Consider the following 20,661-nt stretch of genomic DNA (forward strand, 5'->3'; position numbering starts at 1 on the left):
ACACGGGCATGGGGGGCACACACGGGGCTCAGGGGGGCACAACGGGGGGCAGGGGGGCACACACGGGCATGGGGGGCACACACGGGGGGCAGGGGGGCACACACGGGGCTCAGGGGGGCACACACGGGGCTCAGGGGGGCACACACAGGCAAGGGGGGCACACACAGGCAAGGGGGGCACACACGGGGGTCAGGGGGGCACACATGGGGCTCAGGGGGGCACACACGGGCATGGGGGGCACACACGGGCATGGGGGGCACACACGGGGTCAGGGGGGTACACACGGGGGTCAGGGGGGCACACACGGGCATGGGGGGTTGGCACGGGGCAGGGGAGGGGTGGGGGACATGGGAGGGGGGTGTGGGGGCATTGGGATGGGTGCTTTGGCACTGGTGGGGTTTGGGATGGCTGTCTGGGGCACCGGGGTTGTGGGGTGGGTGTTCAGGCACTGGGGGGATGAGTTTTGGGAACTGGGGGACACCGGAGTGTGGCACCTCCAGGTGTTGGGCACCAGGAGCAGCTGGAATGGGAGCAGGGAGCCCAGTGGTGCTCAGATCTGTGAGAGTTGGCACCCACTGGAGTTGGGCACCCCCGGGCACTGGGAACCCCAAGGCTTGGGAGCACTGGCACTGGGAACCCCAAGGTTTGGTTACTGGGAGCCACTGGTGCTGGGCACTGGGATCCACTGGTTTTGGGCATCCCCTGGGGCATCAGGGACCCGCTGGGTGCCAGGGTCTGTGTGCTGGGACACCAAATGGGCACTGGGACCTTGCTCCCCTTGGGCACCCCCTGACTGGGAAATGGGGACCCACCCGAGCTGGGACCTTGGTGCTGGGCACCTCCAGGACCTCTGGGCGCTGGGACCGTCACCAGCACACACTGGAACCCACTGGTGCCACTGGCACCCACCCCCAGCACCGGGCACTCCAGGCCTTGAGCTCCAGTGCCCCCTGGAGCTGGGCACCCCTTGGTGGGCACTGGGACCCCCTGGCAGCCCGGGTACCCCACCCTGGAACCCCTGCACAGCTCTGGGCGCCCCTGTGGGCACAGGGGTGGTGGCACTGGGTGCCCCGGGTACCTCAGGATGTTCTCGATGCAGCTGCGCTGGCGGAACAGAGCGTTGACCACCGGGGAGCCCTCGGGCACCAGCGGGGCCTTGCACAGGAAGGCCAGGATGGACAGGACGCTGTGGAAGCCCTGGAACTCGGGCTCGGCCTCGGTGCGGAAGGAGATGCGCTGGCACAGCTCCGTCAGGATGGCCAGGTCCAGGATGATGGGGCTGGCCAGCAGCGAGTCCTGCGGGCAGCCGGGGGTCAGCAGCCACCCTGGAACGCCCCGGGGACGCCGTGGGGACACCCCGGGGACGCCCTGCACGCACCTCGCAGGTGTTGTGGATGACGATGGTGTTGGTGCCGCCCATCATGATCTCGGACGTGTACTCATCCAGCGCCCGCTTGCTGTCCCCCACGTAGGGCACGTACTTGATCACCACCTGCCAAAGCCACGTCCCCGTCACCCCACTGTCACCCCCGCGTGTGTGTGACCCCCCCGGGCCCCCTCCTCACTCACGCAGTGGTCGGGCTTGTCCTGGGGGCCGTAGAGGACGGGGTTGGCCTGCACCGTGTCGTCCACCACGTTGCTCTTGGAGATCTCCTTGGAGCGGAACTGCTGCGGCGCCGACAGGTTCTTGCCGTCGTTGTTGCCCAGGTGGTTGTAGCTCACGATGGACTTGGTCTGGGCGGGGGGCACGGCCGGGTCACCCCCCGTGCCCCGCGGGTGGGGACAGACCCCGCCGAGCCCCCACGCACCTTGAGGCCGGCGCCCACCAGGAAATCCACCAGCACCGACTTGAGCTTGGTCTGGCCCGACTTGAAGTCGTCGCCGCCGATGAAGACGCGGCGCTGGGCGGCCAATTCCACGGCGCCGGGCACAAACGTGTTCTGGGGGGAGCCGTTGATGTAGGCACAGCCCTCCAGGATGCTGGCCACGGCGAACAGCGTGGACGGGGACACCTCCAGGCCTCGCTGCGGGGACACGGGGCGGCTCAGCGGGGCTGTCACCCTCCCAAAGGTGTCACCCTTCCCAGAGTGTCACCCTCTCGAGAATGTCACCCTCCCCAGAGCGTCACCCTCCCCAGAGCGTCACCTCGATGGCCCTCAGCAGGTTGTCGGCGGTGTCGTTGAGCCCCGGCACGATGTCGCAGAACCTCTCCGTGTTGGCCGTCCACAGGACGATGACTTTGTCCACGCCGCTGCTCTCCTTGAAGTCTCGGATGTCCCTGCGGATCTGCTCCACCTGGGGCGGGTGTGGGGCACAGATCGGCTCGGTGCCACCTCCCCCGTGTCCCCTGTCCCCTCCCCGCCCGCCCGGCCGCACCTGCTGGGCCATGGGGCCGCTCAGGACGTTGTCCGCCCGCTCCTCCTGGTTGGCGGCGATGAACTCGGGGATGTAGATGGACGGACGGGGCTTCATCTTCTCCATGTGCGGCCACAGCTGCTCCTGCAGCGGCCACTCCAGCACCTCCGCCCGCCGCATGGCCTCGGCCAGGTTCAGCGAGGAGATGTCCCAGCCTGGGGGACAGGGGGTGACCCAGGCGCTCGGGGGGTCCCGCGCCGCCCGGGGGGCCCCCCGTACCCCACCTACCGTCGAACACGATGTCGTTGGGGTGCACCATGGGCAGCAGGTCCCGGAAGGGCACGTACACGTCACCCGAGGGGCCCGTGCCCAGGCACACGGTGGAGGCTTGCAGCAGGGAGCCGTAGTAGTTGGCTGTCTGGGAGGGGATGGGCAGAGATGAGGGGCTGGGGGGGTCAGAGGGGTCCCTGCACCCCCAGAGTGAGGGGCGGGGGCTGCAGAGCCCCTCTGAGGGCAGGGAGGGCACTGGGGGGCAGCACGCCAGGGCGGCTGAGCTGGGCGTCCCCAGCCCTGCGGGGTGACCCCAGGTGCCAGGACATCACAGGGGTCCTTCTGGGGACACCCCGGGGACGTGGCCCTTGTGGGGTCACGCTGGGTGCCCTCAGACCTCGCTGGGGTCACAGTGAGGACACCCATGCCACCGAGGTCACTCTGGGGACACCCTCTTTACTGGGGTCACGCTGGGGACACACCTCTTGCAGGGACCCTGCTGGGGACACCCACCTGGCTGGGATCAGGCTGGGGACACCCACCTGGCTGGGGTATCTCTGGGGACACCTACCCTGACGGAGTGACACCGGGGACACCCACCTCACTGGGATCTCTCTGGGGACACCCACCTTGAAGGGGTCACACTGGGGACACCCCCCTTGCTGGGCACACGCACCTTGCGGCCGGTTTTGGTCATCCAGGAGAGCCCCAGCCTGTTGGCCAGCACGGCCGCCGTCACGGTGGTGCCGTTGTTGCCCCCCCAGCCCACCAGCATCACCCCCAGGCGCGGCACCTGCCGGCCCGTGCGGAACGTGAAGCGGGTGGAGCACGGCCGCACCTGGGGACGGAGGGGACACAGAGAGGGCACAGCTGGGGGCGGCGGGGACGGGCCGAGCCCCCCCGAGCCCCCCGGAGCCCCTGCCCACCTTGGTGACGCCGTTCTCCTTGCAGACGTGCACCGTGCTGTAGGTGTACTTGGCCTCGATGAAGTCCTTGCTGTAGGTGACGTCGGGGCTGTCCACGAGGAATGGCTCTGCCATTGTTCCTGGAGCTGCAATGGCAGGAAATGGGTGTCAGCGGCCGGGCCACCCCCGGGCCCTCCGCCCTGCCGGGACGTGGCTGTGCCGCCCGTGGGGACCTTGGCTCCGTGCCCTGCGCGCCGCCGGTTCGGTCGCTGCGGCCCCGTCCCGCAGTGTCGGGGACAGGGGGGCTTTGGGGGGCACAGCCGCACCCCAGGAGCGCGCAGAGGGCCCAGAGGGGGGCGCGGTGCCGCTCAGGGCAGGCAGGGACTGTCCCCTGTCCCCTCTCTGGGGGTGGCACTGCAGGACCAGGGATGCTCCGGGGGACAGGGGTGTCCCTGCACGCCGGGGGGCTCTGGGGGTGCAGGGGACGCTGTGGGGACAGCCCCGCACCCTGGGGTGGCGCACAGGGGGACCAGGGGTGTTCCTGCTCCTGAGGGTGACAGAGCGCGCAGGGGACGTGGGGACAGAGTCTGTCCCGGCTCCCAGGCATGCGGAGAATTTGGTGACAGGGGCGGTCCCTACGCCCTGGGGTGACAGATGGGGCAGGGGACGTGGGGACCAGCGCTGTTCCCACTGCCAGAGCCGTCCCAGGGGACATCGCGACCAGGACTGCCCAGGGGTGGCAGAGGGGACGCGGGGACAGAGGCTGTCCCTGCACCCCGGGGTGGCACCGGGGGAACAAGGGCTGTCCCTCTCCCGGGGAAAGGGCGCTTGGGGACAGCGGCGTCCCCGGGGTGGCACAGGGGGACACCGCGCCGAGGGCACGGCGGGACCCGGACCCGCAAACCCGAACCGCTCCGGGTCAGTCCCGCCCCCCGCGGGCACTCACCGGGCCGGGCCGCGCCGGGCGCGCAGGAGCCGGAGCCGGTGCCTGAGTCTGTATCGGTGCCGGTGCCCGGTGTCCGGTGCCAGTGGTTGCGCCCGTTGCCCGTTGTCCGGTGGCGATACCCTGTGCCCGGTGTTCGGTGCCCGGCGCCGGCAGCCGGTGTTCGGTGTTCAGTGTCCGGTGTTCTGTGCCCGATGTTCAGTGCCCGATGCCTGGTGTCGATGCCCGGTGTCCCGTGCCCGGTGTCCGGTGCTGCCCCGCGGGGACGATGCGATCGCGCTGCGGCCGCCCCGGCTCCCGCCGCTTAATCGGCTCGGCGGCCCCGCCCCGGCCCCGCCCCCGCCCGGCCCCGCCCCCCGCACGTGCCCACCGGCACCGGCAGCCCCGGACCCCCCGGACCCCCCCGACCCCCGGTGCCGGGGCACGTGCGGGGCTCCCCGGGCCCCGCCGGCCGCTCGTACCGGGAGAGGGGGGCGGGAGGGGCCGGCCGGGACGGGGAAGCGGCCGCTGACCCGGGAAGGGGAAGTGTCGCCGGGGCCGGTCCCGGGCCGGGACCGGGGGTCCCGCCGCCGCCTTCCGGCCATTGAGAGCCCCGGGCCGGCGGCTTCCTGCGCCCGGGACCCGCGGGCGCCTTCCCACGGCGCCGCTCCCACGGGGCTGCCAGCCCGGCACCGGCACCGGCACCGGCACCGGCACCGGCACCGGCACCGGCACCGTGCTGCCGCTGTTATCCCGCTGCTGCCCCCGGTGTGGGCACCCCAAAAACCACGGCACCCTGGAGCCCCCGGCGTGGGCACCCCGGAGGTCACGGCACCCCAGAGCCCCGGGCACGGGCACCCCAAAAGTCCCGGCTGGCCGGAGCCCCCGGTTAGCCGGACCCCGGTAGCCCCGGCACCCCGAGCCCGCGGGGCGGGCTCGCCGCGGAGCCCCGGCCGCCCCCAGCGCCCAGCCCGGCTCCCCGCGGGCGCTGCCGGGGGCACCGAGCCCGTGTGGGGCCGCACCCGCACCCGGGGGAGCGCGGGGAGCGCCCGGGGCCGGGCAGGGAACGGGGTCGTGGCCGCCCCCCCCGCTGGCGGCCCCCGGGGTCCCGCTGCCTTTCAATGGCCCGCCCCGCTTCAAAGGGGCCCCGGAGCCGCAGCAACGCCCCGGCCCCCTCCCCACCCCGCTCCCCGCAGACACGGCGAGGACAGCTCTGCCCTCCTCCGCCACCCACCCCGCTCCTCGGGGCTCGCTGCCATCGCCACCCGGCCTCCGGCACGCAGCGGGACGGGACCCACCGGGACCGAGCCCGGAGGGCACCTGCGGCCGGGCGGCCGCGGGGAGAGGCGGCGGTGGAGGGCACGGCGGTGCCGGGGGGCCGCGTCCGGCCCCTTGGCCGTGGAGGAACAATGATCCCTTGGTGCCGGGCTGGAGGACAAAACGAGCCCCGCGCTGGAATGCCAGTGCCTCAGCAAATTATTGAAACAAAAATAACATTTCTTTGTACAATAATCCTGGGGCGGGGAGGGTCCGGGCAGCGCTGCCAGGGGCCCAGAACTGGTATTTTTCCACTGCTTTCCTCTTTTTTTTTTTTTTTCCCCTTATTTTTTTCCTTTTTTTTTTTTTTTTTTTTTTCGCCCCCCTCCCATAACTCCCACCATTGTTCCTTCCCCCACTCCCTTCCCACTCCTCCCACGCTCGGCACCGCATGAGCGGGGCTCCCTTGTTCCCGCTCGCCCAACGCGTCCATGGGCCGGGAGCCCGGGCCGGCCGCCCAGCGCCTTCGCTCCCCAGCTGCCGGGGCTGGCCGGGGGCCAGCGGAGCCGCAGCGGAGCCATAGCGACCGGCCCGGCCGCCGCAGCAATGGAGCCCACCCCCCGCTCCCCGCGGACCCCCCGCCCCGGCCCCGGGATGGGCTCCAGGCCCCGCAGCCCCCCCGGGGGCTCCCGAGCTTCATTCTAAGCAGGTTCAGGGGCTGCTCCTGCCGCAGCCGGAGATGCTGCGGGCGCTGGATGGGCTCGGTTGGGGGGTCCTGCCTCCGACCCCCCCCCCCCCCCAAAACAGGTCGAGGCCGACCCCGCCAAGCCCGGGTTTGTGCCTTGCAGCAGCCTCAGCGTTCCCTTGCCACGTTTTCCTTCCTCCACGGTTGGGTTTTTTCCCCTCGTGTAACACAATCCCGAGCCCTGGCCCTTCATTATATCCCTGCTGGCAGCTCCTCATCCTCCTCCCTCTCGCTGTGCCATCGCCCTGGCGGCGCTGCGCGCCCAAGGTCGGACCCGCGCCTGCGAGGGGGGAGCAGGGGCTGATTTCGGGGGTCGTGCGGGCGCTGGAGGCGCAGCAGCTGCGCTGGGAGAGGGACCAGCGCCACCGGACCGTGGCGAGGACAAATTATTCTAATGAGCTTCCTCCTGTAAACGAGCCACGAGCACTGAAAGGTGCCCAGGGGAAAAAACCCACGGGGGAAAAATCCACAGGGGAAAAAACCCATGGGGAAAATAAAAACCACAAGGGAAAAAACCCGCAGTGCTGTTTAGGGTTTCCAGCACCCCTAAAACCTGGCCAGGGCCTTCCCACGGCTGCGTGACCCCAGGTTAGGGGCAGTCTGTGCACGATGCGATGCAAAGTGACTTTTCCCAAGTGTGACCCGAGTTATGGGTGAGTTATCAGACCCAGGCTCCTCCCGAGCCCGCGGCCGGCCGGGTTTTGCCGTGCGGGAGGGCGCGGGGATGCTCCCGGTGCGGCGGGGCCGGTGCCGCTCCCGGCGGGGCCGATAAGGAGGCGGCGGCGGCGGCGGGAGCCCGGCTGGCTCTGGCACGGCGAACGCAGCCAGTAAATTTCCACTGGGGCAGCTCCGAGTTAATGAGCTCAATGCGTGACCCCGGGCAGCGCCGGAGCTGCCAGCGGTCGGGAGGAATTCCCCAGGAAGGCTGGGAGGGGATGGGGACCCTTCCTGTGCGGGCAGAGCCGGCCCCGGAGCCGCTCAGAGCCCGGGGAGCTCACGGAGGGCGAAGGGGCCCGGGGTGCAGAGCTTGGCTCAGAAACCACATCTGAAACGAAAACTGGAGGATTTGGGGATTTGCTGAGCCTGGGCTCGGCTCTTGCTCCGTGGCCGAGTCCCACCGGCGTCTCCTCGTGTCAGCTGCAAGGACAAGAACACCTTTAACAAATAAACCAAGACTCTGTGAAGCGTTATTTGACGCCTGGATGATTGTCACCTTCTCCACCGTGTGCTGCTTTGGAGGGACAGTCCCCAGTCCAGCACTTAACCCAAGAGAACACGGTTTGGGCACAGGAATGCAGGGCCAGCAGCACCTGTGGCCTCCAGCCCCGAGTTTGTGCTCCAGGAGGGAGGCAGCACCGCCACTGCAGCTGTCCCAAAGCCGCTGCGCTCCTGAGGAGTTTCATCCTTGGTTTCATTGTGCCCGCTCCATCCAGCCCCGGGGATGCTGCTGAGGGCAGGGCCAGAGAAATGCACGGTGCCAGCGGGGCAAGGGACACTCCTGGCACGGCCCAGGCGCCCTTTGCCTCCCGGGCTTTTCTGGGATGATTCAGCCAGGTGGGAGCTCCAGCAGGGTCCTTGCCAGGCTGTTCCCAGCTCCTGCTCCAGCAGCAGCAGCCCGGGATGAGCCTCACTCCCTCCTGCAGCAGCCCGGGATGAGCCTCACTCCCTCCTGCAGCAGCCCCTCGGTGCATCTCGAGCATCCCTGAGCTCCAGGGCCCCTCCAGCTGCCCCAGCAGCATCCAGAGCCTCCTCCAAGCAGCTTTTCCCCCAAAATCCCCGAGGGTGCTGCAGTGGGAAGGCCCAGCTGGTGCCAGGGCTGCAGGCCGAGCCCAGCTCCGCGTTCCAAGGAGCTGCCCCGCTCCGGGCTCCTCGTCCCTCTCCTCTTTCTTACCTACTCCCTGCTCTGACACTCGAGCCCGCTCAAGTGACCCGGTTCCTTCCCGTTTCCTGCTTCCAAGCTCCACGCCAGCCATTTATCACCTTTCCCTTTTTGAGTTTCCTTGCAGGGAGAAGCACTGAAAAGAAATCCACAACCTTATTGTCTGCTTGTTTTCCAATACAGTGAATTTATTATATGTTGCAAAATCAGCATTCAGCTTTTTTAGTGTACAAAAAAAGGACACTAGCTCTTAAGAAAAAAGATTAGGAAAGCTGAAGACTATGCTGCCTTGAAATTGTAACATTTTGGCAAAGTGAAAAGCTGTTTTGTAAACTCCAACTCCATGGCTCAATATAGTTTTTATCCACAGTACAATATTACAAAGTAAAACACAGTATCAATAAGTTAAGATCATACTTAAATCACCTAGAACTGGTTTCTATTAACCCAAAAAGCACAAATTTTTGCCTAAGCTTCGTCGTCTCTAAAAAGAAAAAAAAAAAAACAAAAACAAAAAAGAAAAAAAAAAAAGGCAGATTCGACTACAATTCTTTAACACAGTCCAAAAGAAAAGTGAAGCAGGAAGCTGGTGGATGCTAATTGGGTCTCACAGTTTGGATAATTAATTAAATATTTTCAGGGGTTTTTTTAATATTCAAATTTTTTTAGAAGTTCCAGAATATACATGTAAATGTACACAATACATCTTTGTATACAACTCTGTTTGCAAAAATATCTTATAGCAGATGTATAAAGATTGAGATCCATCTCTATCCCCCCCTCCCCAAGCAACAACAACAACAAAAAAAAAACAAAACCCCTCCTTTCAAAATGTGAAGGATCAGGAGAAGCGTTTCCATGGAAGAATTTACTCATCCTGGCTCTGTAGCTGCTGCCTCTTCTGCCATCCCAAGTTCCGCCTCCTCCGCAGTGGGAACGAAGCCCCCCAGCCCCAGCCCTGGGCAAATTCCCGTTTTCCACCCCAAAATCGCGGCGTGGGGCAGGGCCGGCGGTGCCGGGCTGTGCAGCGCCGATCCCAGAGCGGGGTTTGGGGGTTTGAGAGCATTTGGGATGTGCCAGGGGCTCCTCAGACCCCCGGGGCTCCCCGGAATTCCCAATGGGGAGCCCAGAGCTCCAGGATTCCCACCAAGAGCCCCTTCCCCACAGCTCCCGGCGTTTCCAGGAGCACCCGAGGCAGGAGGAGCCGCCCCAGCGCTCCCTGACCTCCAGCTCTGGTGTGGGGAGGGAGGCAGGGATGGGAGCAGAGCGTTCCTGACCCCCAGATTCCCAGCAGGAATGGCCTGGGGGGTCCTGGGGTGCTCCCCCTGTGCCCCTTGGGCACAAAGAGCCTTTCCCACCCCCTTTCTCCACTGGAAGACTGGTGGCATTCCAAGGGCCACCACGTCCCTCTGGCTGTCACCTCTCCCTTGGAGAAGGGGATGGCAAAGCCCTGCTGAGCGCTGGACGCACAGGGAGAGACCTCAGAATAAAGTGACAAAGCAAAAGCAGTGGCCCTGGCTGTGTGACAACAATGAAATTATAATATAATAATAATAATAATAATAATTAGCCCTGGCTGTGTGAAATTATAATACAATAATTAGTTAATTTTATCTCCTATTTTTAATACAGCAGATGGACCCACGTTTCGTTTGGGGCAAGGAAAAAAAAAACCAAAAAAACCCAAAACTTCAAAATAACTCCCTGTTGTAAGAAGTGTTTCCCTCCTTAACTCTGCCATTCCTCTCCTGCAAAGGGTGAAAGGCTCCTCAGTGCCACCTCCAAGGGAAGGAGACTCCACAGGGAAGGAATCTTTACTTTGAGATAAACGGAAGCGGGGAGAAGTCAAATCCCACAGGCTGGCAGGATTAGAAAGGGGAGAGGGGAGAGAAAGAAAGGAACAGCAGAGTTAAAGGACACCTTTGTGCTTTCTGGAGTGTTTCTCACACCCTGGCCATACTCTGAAACGTTCCCTTCAACCCAAAGTAAAGAATTCAATAAGAAAATCAGGAAGCAGGGCTGCAGGGAGAAGCTGGCTGAGCTGGAGCGCACCAGTGGAAGGGATCCGCGTGGGAAACCAGCACCTTGCTGCTCTCACAAGGATTTGCTGCTGCCTTGCAAGGACACACACACAGACACACAGAAAATACCCCAGGAGAAAGCAGAGCACCCCCCACCCCTCCTGCCATGGACCAGGGAACGAAGTCACTGCTCTGGGTGACTCCTGGGGCGCTTGGAGTAATACTGCAAGGAAAGGGTCCCAAGCACTCGGCCTAAAAGGAAAAGGGAGGCACGGTTTTAGAAAAAAGATGCTTTTTTCTTTGATACAAAAATAGACCATAGTCTCATTAGCAGTTAATAAAATTGGCTGCCTTGGTAGAAAATTAGAAAAGTCAAAGCCAGACAGGTCTCCATCTTGCCAGCACTGGTGGCTGGAGGTGAACTGGGCAGACTGGGCAGGAGGTTTGCACCCAAACGCACAAAGCAGAGAAAAAAAAGGGGGTTTGGGGGTTCGGTTTTTTCCTTTTTTTTGGGATCCACCTCTGCCCTGGGCGAGGTGCTGAGCCCCAGGGGAGCCCCTGTGCTGCCACCACCCCTGCCCACCCCGAGGATGCCAATGACAAAGCAGGGCCAGACAAGCAGAGCTCAGGGAACGTGGTGTATTTCCGCGGAGCCGGGAGCACACAGCTCTCATTCCAGACAGTCCTAGCAGCAATTCCAGTTCCTCACCATTTGTAGGACAATTTGTAACCCACGTGGAGCTGGGCAATTACAACTTCATGCCAAACTTTTAATCCATGAAAACTACAGATTCTTAACCTTTGGGAGCTTCGGTCACTTTAGGCAAGTTTTCCCTTAAGTGTCAAACGCTGGCTTCAAATAAGCAGAATTTTTTTTTGTTTCTTTTTTTTTTTTTTTTTTTTGTTTGTTTGTTTTTTGTTATCCATTTGTTACATTCCAACATTCAGAGAGGCTTAAAAACTCGGGAGGAGCGTGCTGGACGTGGACATGACAGATCTGGCATCTTAAAGTCATCCCCAAGTTCTTCAACCACGAGGAATTAATGCTCGTCTCTGAAAGGGATTTTGGGTGTACAAAAGGGAACGTAACGTCCAGGCTGACTGGATTTTGGTTTGCCCTACCCAGTCCAGGGGTGAGTGGCAGCTAAAACTGCTGCTGGTCATACTCTGCTATCAGTTTTTTGATGTGGGCCAGTTTGTTGTGGAGGTATTCGCAGCGGTTCTTCTCTTGGCTGTAGTTGGGGTTTGTCTGCAAGACAAAACAAAACAAAAATGGAAGTGCAGAGGTGGGAAAGGTTCTGGACAAATCAAAGCTGAGCCTTGACAGCACAGAGCAGATCGTGGGATGGTTTGGGTTGGAGGGAATGCAAAGATTTCCTCATCCCATGGGCAGGGACACCCAAACCCATTCAACAGTTCCAGGGATCCAGGGGCAGCCACAGCTTCTCTTGGGAATTCCATCCCATTCCTTCCCAGGGAAGAATTTCCTCCTCATACCCCTCCTGAACCTCCCCTCTTTCAGCTTAAAACCATGGAAAGAAGCTTTTTTAGATCCCTCTTTAAAACAGCCCTGTTCTGACCAAACCCAGCCAAGAATAAATTCCCTTTTCAGCATTATCCAGCTCCAGGAGCCTCCTCACAGGAAGGAGCACACCTGAGTCAGGCTCAGCCTAGCTGGGCTTCCAACAGTCCCCACCTGCCCTCAGCCCCACCTCAGAGGCTGTGGGACAAAGATGAACTTCCAACATGCAGGGAATCTCTCCAAAGAACTCCTAAATCCCTCAGGACAACAGGGCTCAGGACCATATTCACTTATTGAAAAGAAAAAAAATCCAAATCCCTACTGGTGTGTGGATGCTTTGCATAAAAATACTGAAATTTTATGTGCCCCAAACTCCAAAAATGCAGGGCCAGAGCTCCAGAGGCTGCTCCCAGCTGGGATGCTGTGCATGAGGAACACAAACTGTTCCTTCCCTGGAGAGATAAAGGCCCTGGGTGAGCACAGCCATTGTGCCAGGGCCACGGCTCAGCGATCCCAGCACCAGGGGCACTCCCAGCTCCCCCCAAACCCTTTCTGAGCTGCTCCAGGGACGGGCTGGGGCTGAACAAAGATCTGCTGGAATTGCCTCAGAGCCTGGGCTTGCTCTTGGCAAGGGCCCATCTCTTTCAGTCACACCAGGGGCACCACCCAAAAGCCGCCTGTGGCCAAGGACATTCCCCCCTTACCTTTTTAATTTTCCGATATTCCTGTAAAATTTGATCGTGGATGGTCTAAAAAATATAAAGAGAGAGAAAAAAAAAAAAATAGGGCATTATTTTCAGTTCTGCAGTAGGTGTTCACTGATGGCTCAATGTACACAATTCCTCCAAATTCCAACCAAAATCTGCTCCCTGCATGGCTCCCATGGGCAGATCCAAACCAGCTCTGGCTCCATGGATATCCTGGAGCTGACACAGAAGGATGAAGCCTCATTCCTCACCTGTGACAAGCACCTGGATTCCAGGACAATTCACATTTGCAAAGCTCCAGCTGCTCTTTTTTCCCCCCACCAAGATCTAAAAGCAATCCAGTGAGGAATTTTGCAAGGAGAAGGGCAGGAGGTTGGAGGGAGGAAGCTGTGCTTAGCACAATAGGTGCTCTGTAAAAATCTGTTTATTATCCTCGACGAGACTCACTCCTTCAAGCTAATGAATAGCTAAAACTCTTTAAAAATCACTCTGACAAGCCCAATAATGCTGCATTATTAAGATCAAAGATTGCAGAGGAACAGATGACCCCGTGCTAACTCCCCTTCCAGCCCTGATACGCTCCCATATGTGCAAATATGAGTTTTTCTGGCTGGGATACACTAATAGCTTCCAGCAGCTTTTGGCTAAGGACACCAATTGTCTCACTGAGGCCTTTCCTTGTCAACAAGTCCCATGATGTGGCTCCAGCCTGCAAAAGGAGCAGCACAGAGCCGGGTTAGGAGCGCTCCCCAAAGCCGTCAGCTGTGTGCACGTTCCCCGGCAGCTCCGGGGCTGGAATTCGCACCCCGAGCCAGCCCAGGAGAGCAGGATCAAAGCCCCGCAGCTCTGCCCCGTGCTCAGCGAGCTCCCTCAGCTCTCTGCCCACCTTGTACTCCTCAGAGCCCTGCAGAAGCTGCTTCAGCTTGGCGTCCAGCTGGGTGAACCGTCGGGTTATCCGCTCTATCCGGGCGTGCAAGTCCCGGTACTCGTTGTACTCCGCGTTGAAGTCGTTCTTGTAGCTCTGACGCTGCTCCGAGGAGGAAATGGCTGCGTATTTTCTGCAGGGGAAAAGGCTCTGGTCAATGGGTCTGCAGAGGGGGATTTGGTCTGCGGGAGATTGGTTTGGGGGTATTGGTTTTAGGGGATTCCCTCTGGGTTGCTGCAGTGGGGATGAGCCTGGAAACAAAATCGTGGATAACTGAGGATCACAGGATCACCTAAATGGGGTTTTGAGAAGGAATAGGTTTTGAGGTCAATGGGTTTTGAGGAGGGAACTGGTATGGGGGTATTGGTTTTAGGCGGGGGGATTGGTTTAGGGGGATTCTCTCTGGGTTGCTGTGGTGCTGAGCACAGGGGGACGAGCCTGGAAACAAAATTGTGGATAATCGAGGATCACAGGATCATCTAAATGGGGTTTTGGGAAGGAATGGGTTTTGAGAAGGGGATTGGTTTAGGGGGGAGATACTGGTTTTAGGGGGGGATTGGTTTTGGGGAATTCTCTCTGGGTTGTTGCAGTGCTGAGCAGGAGATGATGAGCCTTGAAACAAAATCATGGCTAATTGAGGATCACAGGATCACCTAAATGGGGTTTTGGGAAGGAATGGGTTTTGAGATCAATGGGTTTTGAGGAGGGGATTGGTTTTAGGGGGGAATTGGTTTTAGGGGATTCTCTCTCAGATGCTGCTGTGGGGATGAGCCTGGAAACAAAATCAGGATAACTGAGGATCACAGGAGCATCTAAATGGGGTTTTGGGAAGGAATTCTTCACTGTGAGGGGTCTGGGATGGAATTCCCAGAGAAGCTGTGGTTGTCTCATCCCTGGAGCACACTGGGATGGTGGAAGGTGTCTCTGCCCATGGCAGGGTGGGACTGGATGGGCTCCAGCTCATTCCAGCCCAAACCATTCTGGGGTTAATGCTGGAAAAGCCCTCCAAGATCAAATCCCAGCACTGCCAAGGCCACCACTGAACCACGTCCCCAGATCCCTCCAGGGATGGTGATTCCTTGTGCCTGTGAGGAAATTCTCCCCAATATCCCATCCAAACCCCCCTGGTGCAGCTTGAGGCCGTTTCCTCTCATCCTGACTTGCATTAAAGTAGCAAATTATGGAGGCAACCAGCGGGGATTGTTGCCTTGACCTCCTGTAAAACAAACAATGTTTGCTCCCAAAACTCGCTATCTCTGCCAGATAGGGTGGAATGGGCAGGTACAGCCCAGCCTGGAGCAGTGGGGGTGGAGGAGGACACTCAGATAGTGCTGCTACAGCTTCCCTGACTCCTGCTGGCCCGCAGAACATGGAGTTCTGCATCTGTGCCAGGCATTGGAACAGCAGGAATATGATGCTTCCAGTGCTAAGAGTCTTTAAAGGAACACAAAAAGCATTGAGCCATCGTTGCAAAACGCTGGCAGGGCCATTATGTGGCAAGAGCATGACAAGAAACCACGGTGAGGAGCTTTATTCAGTATTTTTTCTTCCACCAGTAACTCTATTTAGAGCACCTTCCTGAGACACTTGATGTGTCCTGAGCTCAGGTTGAACTGATGTGCCTTTGGGGGCCTTTTGGAAGTTATTTTGCTCAACAAAAAGCCATCAAAGCTGATTTTTACAGCTCTCTCTGAAGGTAAAACTCATCTTTTGGTAGGTGATGGCTCTAATTTGCCTCCCTGCTCTGGCTGCAGCAGGGCCAGTGTGGTGCCTGAACATGGAAAAGCTGATTTAGGCCTCAGACTAAGGGAAACTTTCAGTGCTTTAACTTTTTATGTGCTCCAAACTTCTAGAACAGACTCCTTGCCAGGGGTGGGATAAAGAACCATCCCCACAGGATAGAGAGAATCAAACAGCAGTGGCAGGACTCACATTCTGAGGAGCTGGGCACAAACCAGCCAGATCACCCTGGGTGAGAGCACAGAGCTCCCAGAGCTCAGAAACCTCTCCCAGTTTCTTTGGGGAGAGCCCAGGGAGCTGCAATGTCCCATTTTGGGAGGGATCAGCACGTGGGTTAGAGAAAAAAACCAGAATTTTTCCCCCAGCCACACGAATTCTTTGGAATAACCCTAGAAGTGTCACCTTGAAGGGGTTGTTTGTATGGCTGATCCAGCACAACCACAGCAGAAACCTTTATCTGCCCTGGAGCTTCCTCCTCCTCCTCCTCCTCCCAGCAATGCCAGCACTGCCAAACCAGCTCTGATGGGAACAACCCCAGGGCTGGGACATGCACACAGAATTTTCCTCCCAGCTATAAGTTTTCCCTCACCCCAAAGCTTTGTTTAGGACAGGTTTGGGTTTATGCAGATTCTGGGTTTCCTTCACAGGGATTTTTGGGCTTTGGCTGTTTAATTAACCTCGGGGGGGTCTGATTAAAGAGTCAAGGAACAACTCAGATCCTAACCCAGGGGTTAGAGCCTCCCAGGAAAGAATATTTCACTGCTTTATGGAGATGATCTTGGCTCTGAAGAGGGCAAGAATGAATGAACCAGCCCAAATCCTTCCTTGCGCTGCCTTCCCCAGCAGATTATTCCAAGTTTCCAGCTGGAACGTGGAGATGTTTAATCCTCACAAACCCCTCTAAGGTATGAGATGTTTCTTGAAGTGCTTAAACAATTTATAGGAGATAGCCTTGAACTCCTCAAGGAGGTAAAAAACCAGCTTTGATATCAAGTTCAGTCTCAACTATTCATCTGCAGAGCTGGGTTTACTCTTTTCCTTACACCCACCTAACAAAGTTCTATCAAATAACACAAAAAGTCCAACAAAAATCCCCAGCATGTTGTGATTTCTTAGCTTGAAACATGACCCCAAAGTGATGAAGCAACTGATAAACATACTTACAATAAATAATCTGGCATGTCTGAAGTTGATGTTGGTACACTAGAATTATTGCATGTTCCATTTAAACCTGAAAAAATAAAGATCTGTTTATAAATGTTCTTAAACTTCAAAGCTTTTTGCAATTCAGCTTCAAACTCGTAAAACTTGCCTGAAACATAGAGTTTATGGAATTCTAAAGGATTTCTGTTTTGCTTGGAACTGACAGAGGCAGAGGAGCCACAACAAGGTGGCTCAAAGTTCAAGGCTCCTCCAGTATTTGTCCATCAGCAAAACAACACCAACATCAGCCTGTGCACCGAGCAGGGAAAAAAATCTGAGTTTAATTGGAGGGTAAACAGTGCCTGGAGTGGGATAACACTGAGAGCAGCACTGGGGAGGAGGAAAACACAGCCCTGAGCCCAGAGAGCTGAGCTGGGCAAGGGGAAACTTCTGTTCTGCTGCTTCCACACTTGAGGGATTGCTCTGGGCGTCTCCAGGGTGAGATTCTGAATTAATATCCCAGAGCAGGGCACCACAGACAGGATTTTGGGGCAAAATCCAGGCATTAAAGAATGCTCAGAAACTGAAGGAAGAACAGAATAAACCTAGAGCAGACTCACCCTGCACATCCACCAAGCAGTGCAGGATAAAAGTGAGGGGGAAAGCAGCTGGATCCACCTTTGGAAAGGGACACTTCCCACAAATTGTGTGTGACATTCCAAACCCTCAGCACGTCCAGCTGCACAACCTGAGCCAGCAGTGCCCTGAATTTCCTCTGCATTTCCAGGGAAAAGCTCTCCTGAGCAGGATGGGAGAATGGCACAGAACCCGCAGGGTTTCTGAATCCATCCCAATCCCAAATTCCCGCTGCAGCTCCTCCTGCTTTTCCCTTTCTGACCACAGCCTGGGAGATGCAGAGCAGGGTTTGAGGATGGTGCAAGGGACACAGGAGGTTTGTTTTGCCTGTGAGTGCCACCTACTGACTGAAAGGACCCCAAAGGTCCCTCCAGAGCCTCTGGAACAATAAAATTCCTGGGAGAAACTCCCACTTGTGGCAGGAGGTGTCCCTGCCCACGCAGGTGGTGGAAGCAGAGGAGCTTTAAGGTCCTTCCAACCCAAACTTTTGGTGATTCTCTGCTTCCCTACAGCTCCAGGGGGAATGTGGGGAAGGAGCAGGACGAGGCTGGTGCTACCACAGAAGGAAAACATCCCAGCCCTGTCTGTCCAGGATCCAAGCAGGACTGACCACATCCTGTTTAGGATTGCTCCCAGCCCAGCTCGTGTTTGTTACCTCAAAACAGCAGCAGGAACAAACCCCGGCTCCCAATAATTAACAAAAATCCAGGAATTAAACAGCAAAGATAAGCAGAAAAGGTGGTGCAGGAGGCTCAGCAATTTCCCAGGGATTTGGGTGTTTATAAGACAAAAAGAGAGAATTTGTGAGTGTCTCTCCAGAGGCTCATGGGGAACAGAAACAACGTGGAAGAAACACAAAATTCACAGAGAAAAACCTGGGATTGACACAAAAGTGGAAGAATTCTCAGTTCTGCAGTGCCACACACCCATCAGCCCGCAGACTGTCCTTAACTGAGCCACTAAAATGAATTTTGTCACTGCTGCAAAGCCTGTGGGGATGGGGAAGGGACCAGCTCAATCCCAACACCCTGAGAAGCTCCCCCTTTCCAGGAACCCAGCAAAGGAGTCTCCATTTCAAAATATTGTCCTTCTGGAGCCAAAACTGGAGGATTTTCATGCACCAAGGAGGAAGGGGAATGTAGAAAATAGTAACAGGGTGAACGGAAATGCACAAAGGAATTTAACAGATATTCCCAGAGGCTGCAGGGGAAGTCGCAGGGCTCTGGGGAGCTGCAACAAACAGCAGAAAACATGGAAACAGCAGGAGAAGGAATGGATGGGATCAGCCAAGAAATATTCTCTGCTCTGACTTCTCAGAGAGCACGGACCTGGCTTTGGAACAGTGGCCTGATGGAAAATGTTTTCACCCCACCTCAGTGGAGATTCACTGCTGTGTCAGCCCTTGGATAAATAAATCCCCAGCCCCAGTGGGATGTGAGGAAGCTTTCCCAGCCTGGAAGAGCTGGTTCTCCACTGCTCTAACAGCATTTATCACCAGCTTTATCTATCATTTCTTTTGTAGCCAGTTTTAAAAGCTTTTGTGAGTAACTTTTCATTAAAAACCCAAACAACAGTCATCACAAGAGCCAACACAAGCGCCGCACTGCTCTTCCCACTGCTCCCAGCCTTTCATCCCCACAGATTATCCCAGCTTTTAATTTAACCAGGAGAAACATGACACGCTCTGAGGCAGCTCCGTGAAAGGTTAAACAGGAAAAACCTGATAGCCTGTGTGAGGAGAGGAAGCACCTCTGGTGATCTGGAGGGAGGACAGCGCTGGCATTTGGGTCCCCAGAGCAGCTGGGGTGGCCCAGGATGTGCCCATTGCTGCAGGGAACCCTGGCACCACACCCGGCCAACAGCAGAGCACCTCCGGGCCCCCACTCACTCACCTGGCACCTGCTCCTGGGCAACACTAACTAAATCAGCATTTTTTATTACTTCACAGTTCTGCTTCTCCTCTTTGCACTTCTCCTCGCTCTTCTTCTCCTTCCTGTCCTTCTCCTTGTCTTTGTGCTTTTTGGATTTTTTCTTGGATTTGACGTAGGAGCCGCAGTTGTGTTTGCTGCTCTGGGCACAGTCTGTGGGCAGGGGGTGGCTCAGTCTCTCGGGAGGCTCCGTGCTGCTCTCACAGTCTCTGCCGTTGTGCGCCGGGTCGTTGCTGACATCCGACAGGGGGTCGTGGGGCCTGGGCAGCTCCAGGGCCGGCAGGGAGGAGCTGGAGCTCACGGGCTCCGGGGGCAGGGCCGGGGCAGGGGGGGCCAGGCTGTCCTTGCCGTTGGAGGAACTCAGCTTCCCGTTCAGGGTGGGCTGGCTTCTGTGGGCCAGGTGGGAGATCCTGGGCTTTTTGTTGGCCAGGGGGTCGATGAACTCCACAGGTAAGGGTCGTTTCTGCTAGGGAGAGGGGGGAAAAAGGAGAATTAAATCGCGTTCAAGGTGCAGCAGTGGAGCTGGGTGCTGCCACTAGGTGGTGGTGCAATACAGGGGAGAAGGGAACATCCCAGGAAAAGCAGCTGATCCATCCCAGGCTGCTTCCCAGAGACCACGGCTTGGTGGGACAGCCTAAAGAACCCCAGCAGCAATTCCTGACCTGCCCTGTTATCCGCACACAGCCCCAGCCCACCCTCACTGCAGCTCCTTTCAAACCCAGCCCTTTGGAACCCAAACCCTGCCCCATCCCACCCAGTTAGAGAGTGGAAATATCCCTGGAAGTGACCAAAGCCAGGCTGGACAGGGCTTGGAGCACCCTGGGACACACTGCAAGGTGTCCCTGCCCATGGCAGGAGTGGCACTGGATCGTCCTTAAGCTCCCTTCCAACCCAAACAATTCTGGGATAAACACATCTGTCCTGAGCACCTCAAAGTCCCAAAGTGAAGGAAAAACGTGTGCTCAGCCCTCTGGAGCAGGGAGGGATCAGCAGTTCTGCATTTCATGCCCAGCTCTGTGGCCAAGAGCTTCACCCCTTCCTCTCGTCAGGAGCGAGGCGTTGCCCGGAAGGGGGGAGGAAGTGCCAAGTGCTCGCTTCTCAGAATTCAGGCACAAGGGGACATCGAGGCAGCCACGTCACAGGGGCCAACGTGACCTGAGCAACCCTTTCTGAGCAAGGCTGGAGAGGGAGGTGGTTCCCAGCCGTGCCCAAGCTTGGAGGCAGCTGCTCCATGCAAGGAGCCATCCATCAGGCTGAGCCCAGCCCAGGCAGCTCAGCCAGCCCTCGCTGTGTGCCCACCTGGCAGCTCTGGGGCTGCACCAGCTCTGGGCCAAGGATTATTCCGTGCCCAGAGGAAAACAAGCGATAGCTCTGGCTATTTCTCTTGGATAATCCATTATTTTCTTTCTGTCTCAGGCAGGATGGCGACGTGTTTGCGAATGGAAATGTTGTTCCATGGCTGAGGTGCAGCTGCATGGTGGCTGCCCCCTAATTCCTTCTTTTTCACCTGGATTTTTCTCTCTCTTTGCTAACTCAGGGGTCTTGAGGACACTGCTCAGTGCCAGGAATTCTTTCCACCTGTCAGGGTAATTAAGGCAGAGCTGCTGGTTCTGCCACTGAGCTCAAGGGGCAAGGACAGCACGTCCGACCGGCTTGGCAACATCACCTTCCCCAGGAGGGGACACCTCCATCTGCAGGGCTCCCAA

General features: G+C 58.1%; 2 protein-coding genes across 4 annotated transcripts in view; both read right to left on the reverse strand.

The window, feature by feature from the left end:
• Nucleotides 1–4,803, reverse strand: part of ISYNA1 (inositol-3-phosphate synthase 1) — a 5,221-nt gene extending 418 nt beyond the window's left edge. Inside the window, exons 1-10 of the mRNA XM_058821290.1 lie at nt 4,477–4,803; nt 3,552–3,676; nt 3,302–3,463; nt 2,644–2,773; nt 2,377–2,570; nt 2,146–2,295; nt 1,809–2,024; nt 1,570–1,734; nt 1,379–1,492; nt 1,079–1,296 (exon numbers count right to left, since the gene is read on the reverse strand). Coding sequence (XP_058677273.1) covers nt 1,079–1,296; nt 1,379–1,492; nt 1,570–1,734; nt 1,809–2,024; nt 2,146–2,295; nt 2,377–2,570; nt 2,644–2,773; nt 3,302–3,463; nt 3,552–3,665 — 1,463 coding nt within the window. The 5' untranslated portion in view covers nt 3,666–3,676; nt 4,477–4,803. The remainder of the gene's footprint in view (nt 1–1,078; nt 1,297–1,378; nt 1,493–1,569; nt 1,735–1,808; nt 2,025–2,145; nt 2,296–2,376; nt 2,571–2,643; nt 2,774–3,301; nt 3,464–3,551; nt 3,677–4,476) is intronic.
• A 4,055-nt stretch (nt 4,804–8,858) lies between these two features.
• ELL (elongation factor for RNA polymerase II) overlaps nt 8,859–20,661 on the reverse strand; it is a 52,402-nt gene continuing 40,599 nt past the window's right edge. The window contains exons 8-12 of one of the 3 annotated variants that reach the window (XM_058821289.1): nt 18,920–19,418; nt 16,413–16,479; nt 13,470–13,641; nt 12,581–12,625; nt 8,859–11,603 (exon numbers count right to left, since the gene is read on the reverse strand). In XM_058821289.1, coding sequence (XP_058677272.1) covers nt 11,499–11,603; nt 12,581–12,625; nt 13,470–13,641; nt 16,413–16,479; nt 18,920–19,418 — 888 coding nt within the window. In that variant the 3' untranslated portion in view covers nt 8,859–11,498. Of the gene's footprint in view, nt 11,604–12,580; nt 12,626–13,469; nt 13,642–16,412; nt 16,480–18,919; nt 19,422–20,661 lie in introns of all 3 variants that reach the window. The other 2 variants (XM_058821288.1, XR_009275762.1) reach the window with 2 other exon arrangements.

Source organism: Ammospiza caudacuta, chromosome 28 (assembly GCF_027887145.1).
Source record: "Ammospiza caudacuta isolate bAmmCau1 chromosome 28, bAmmCau1.pri, whole genome shotgun sequence".
NCBI lineage: Eukaryota > Metazoa > Chordata > Aves > Passeriformes > Passerellidae > Ammospiza > Ammospiza caudacuta.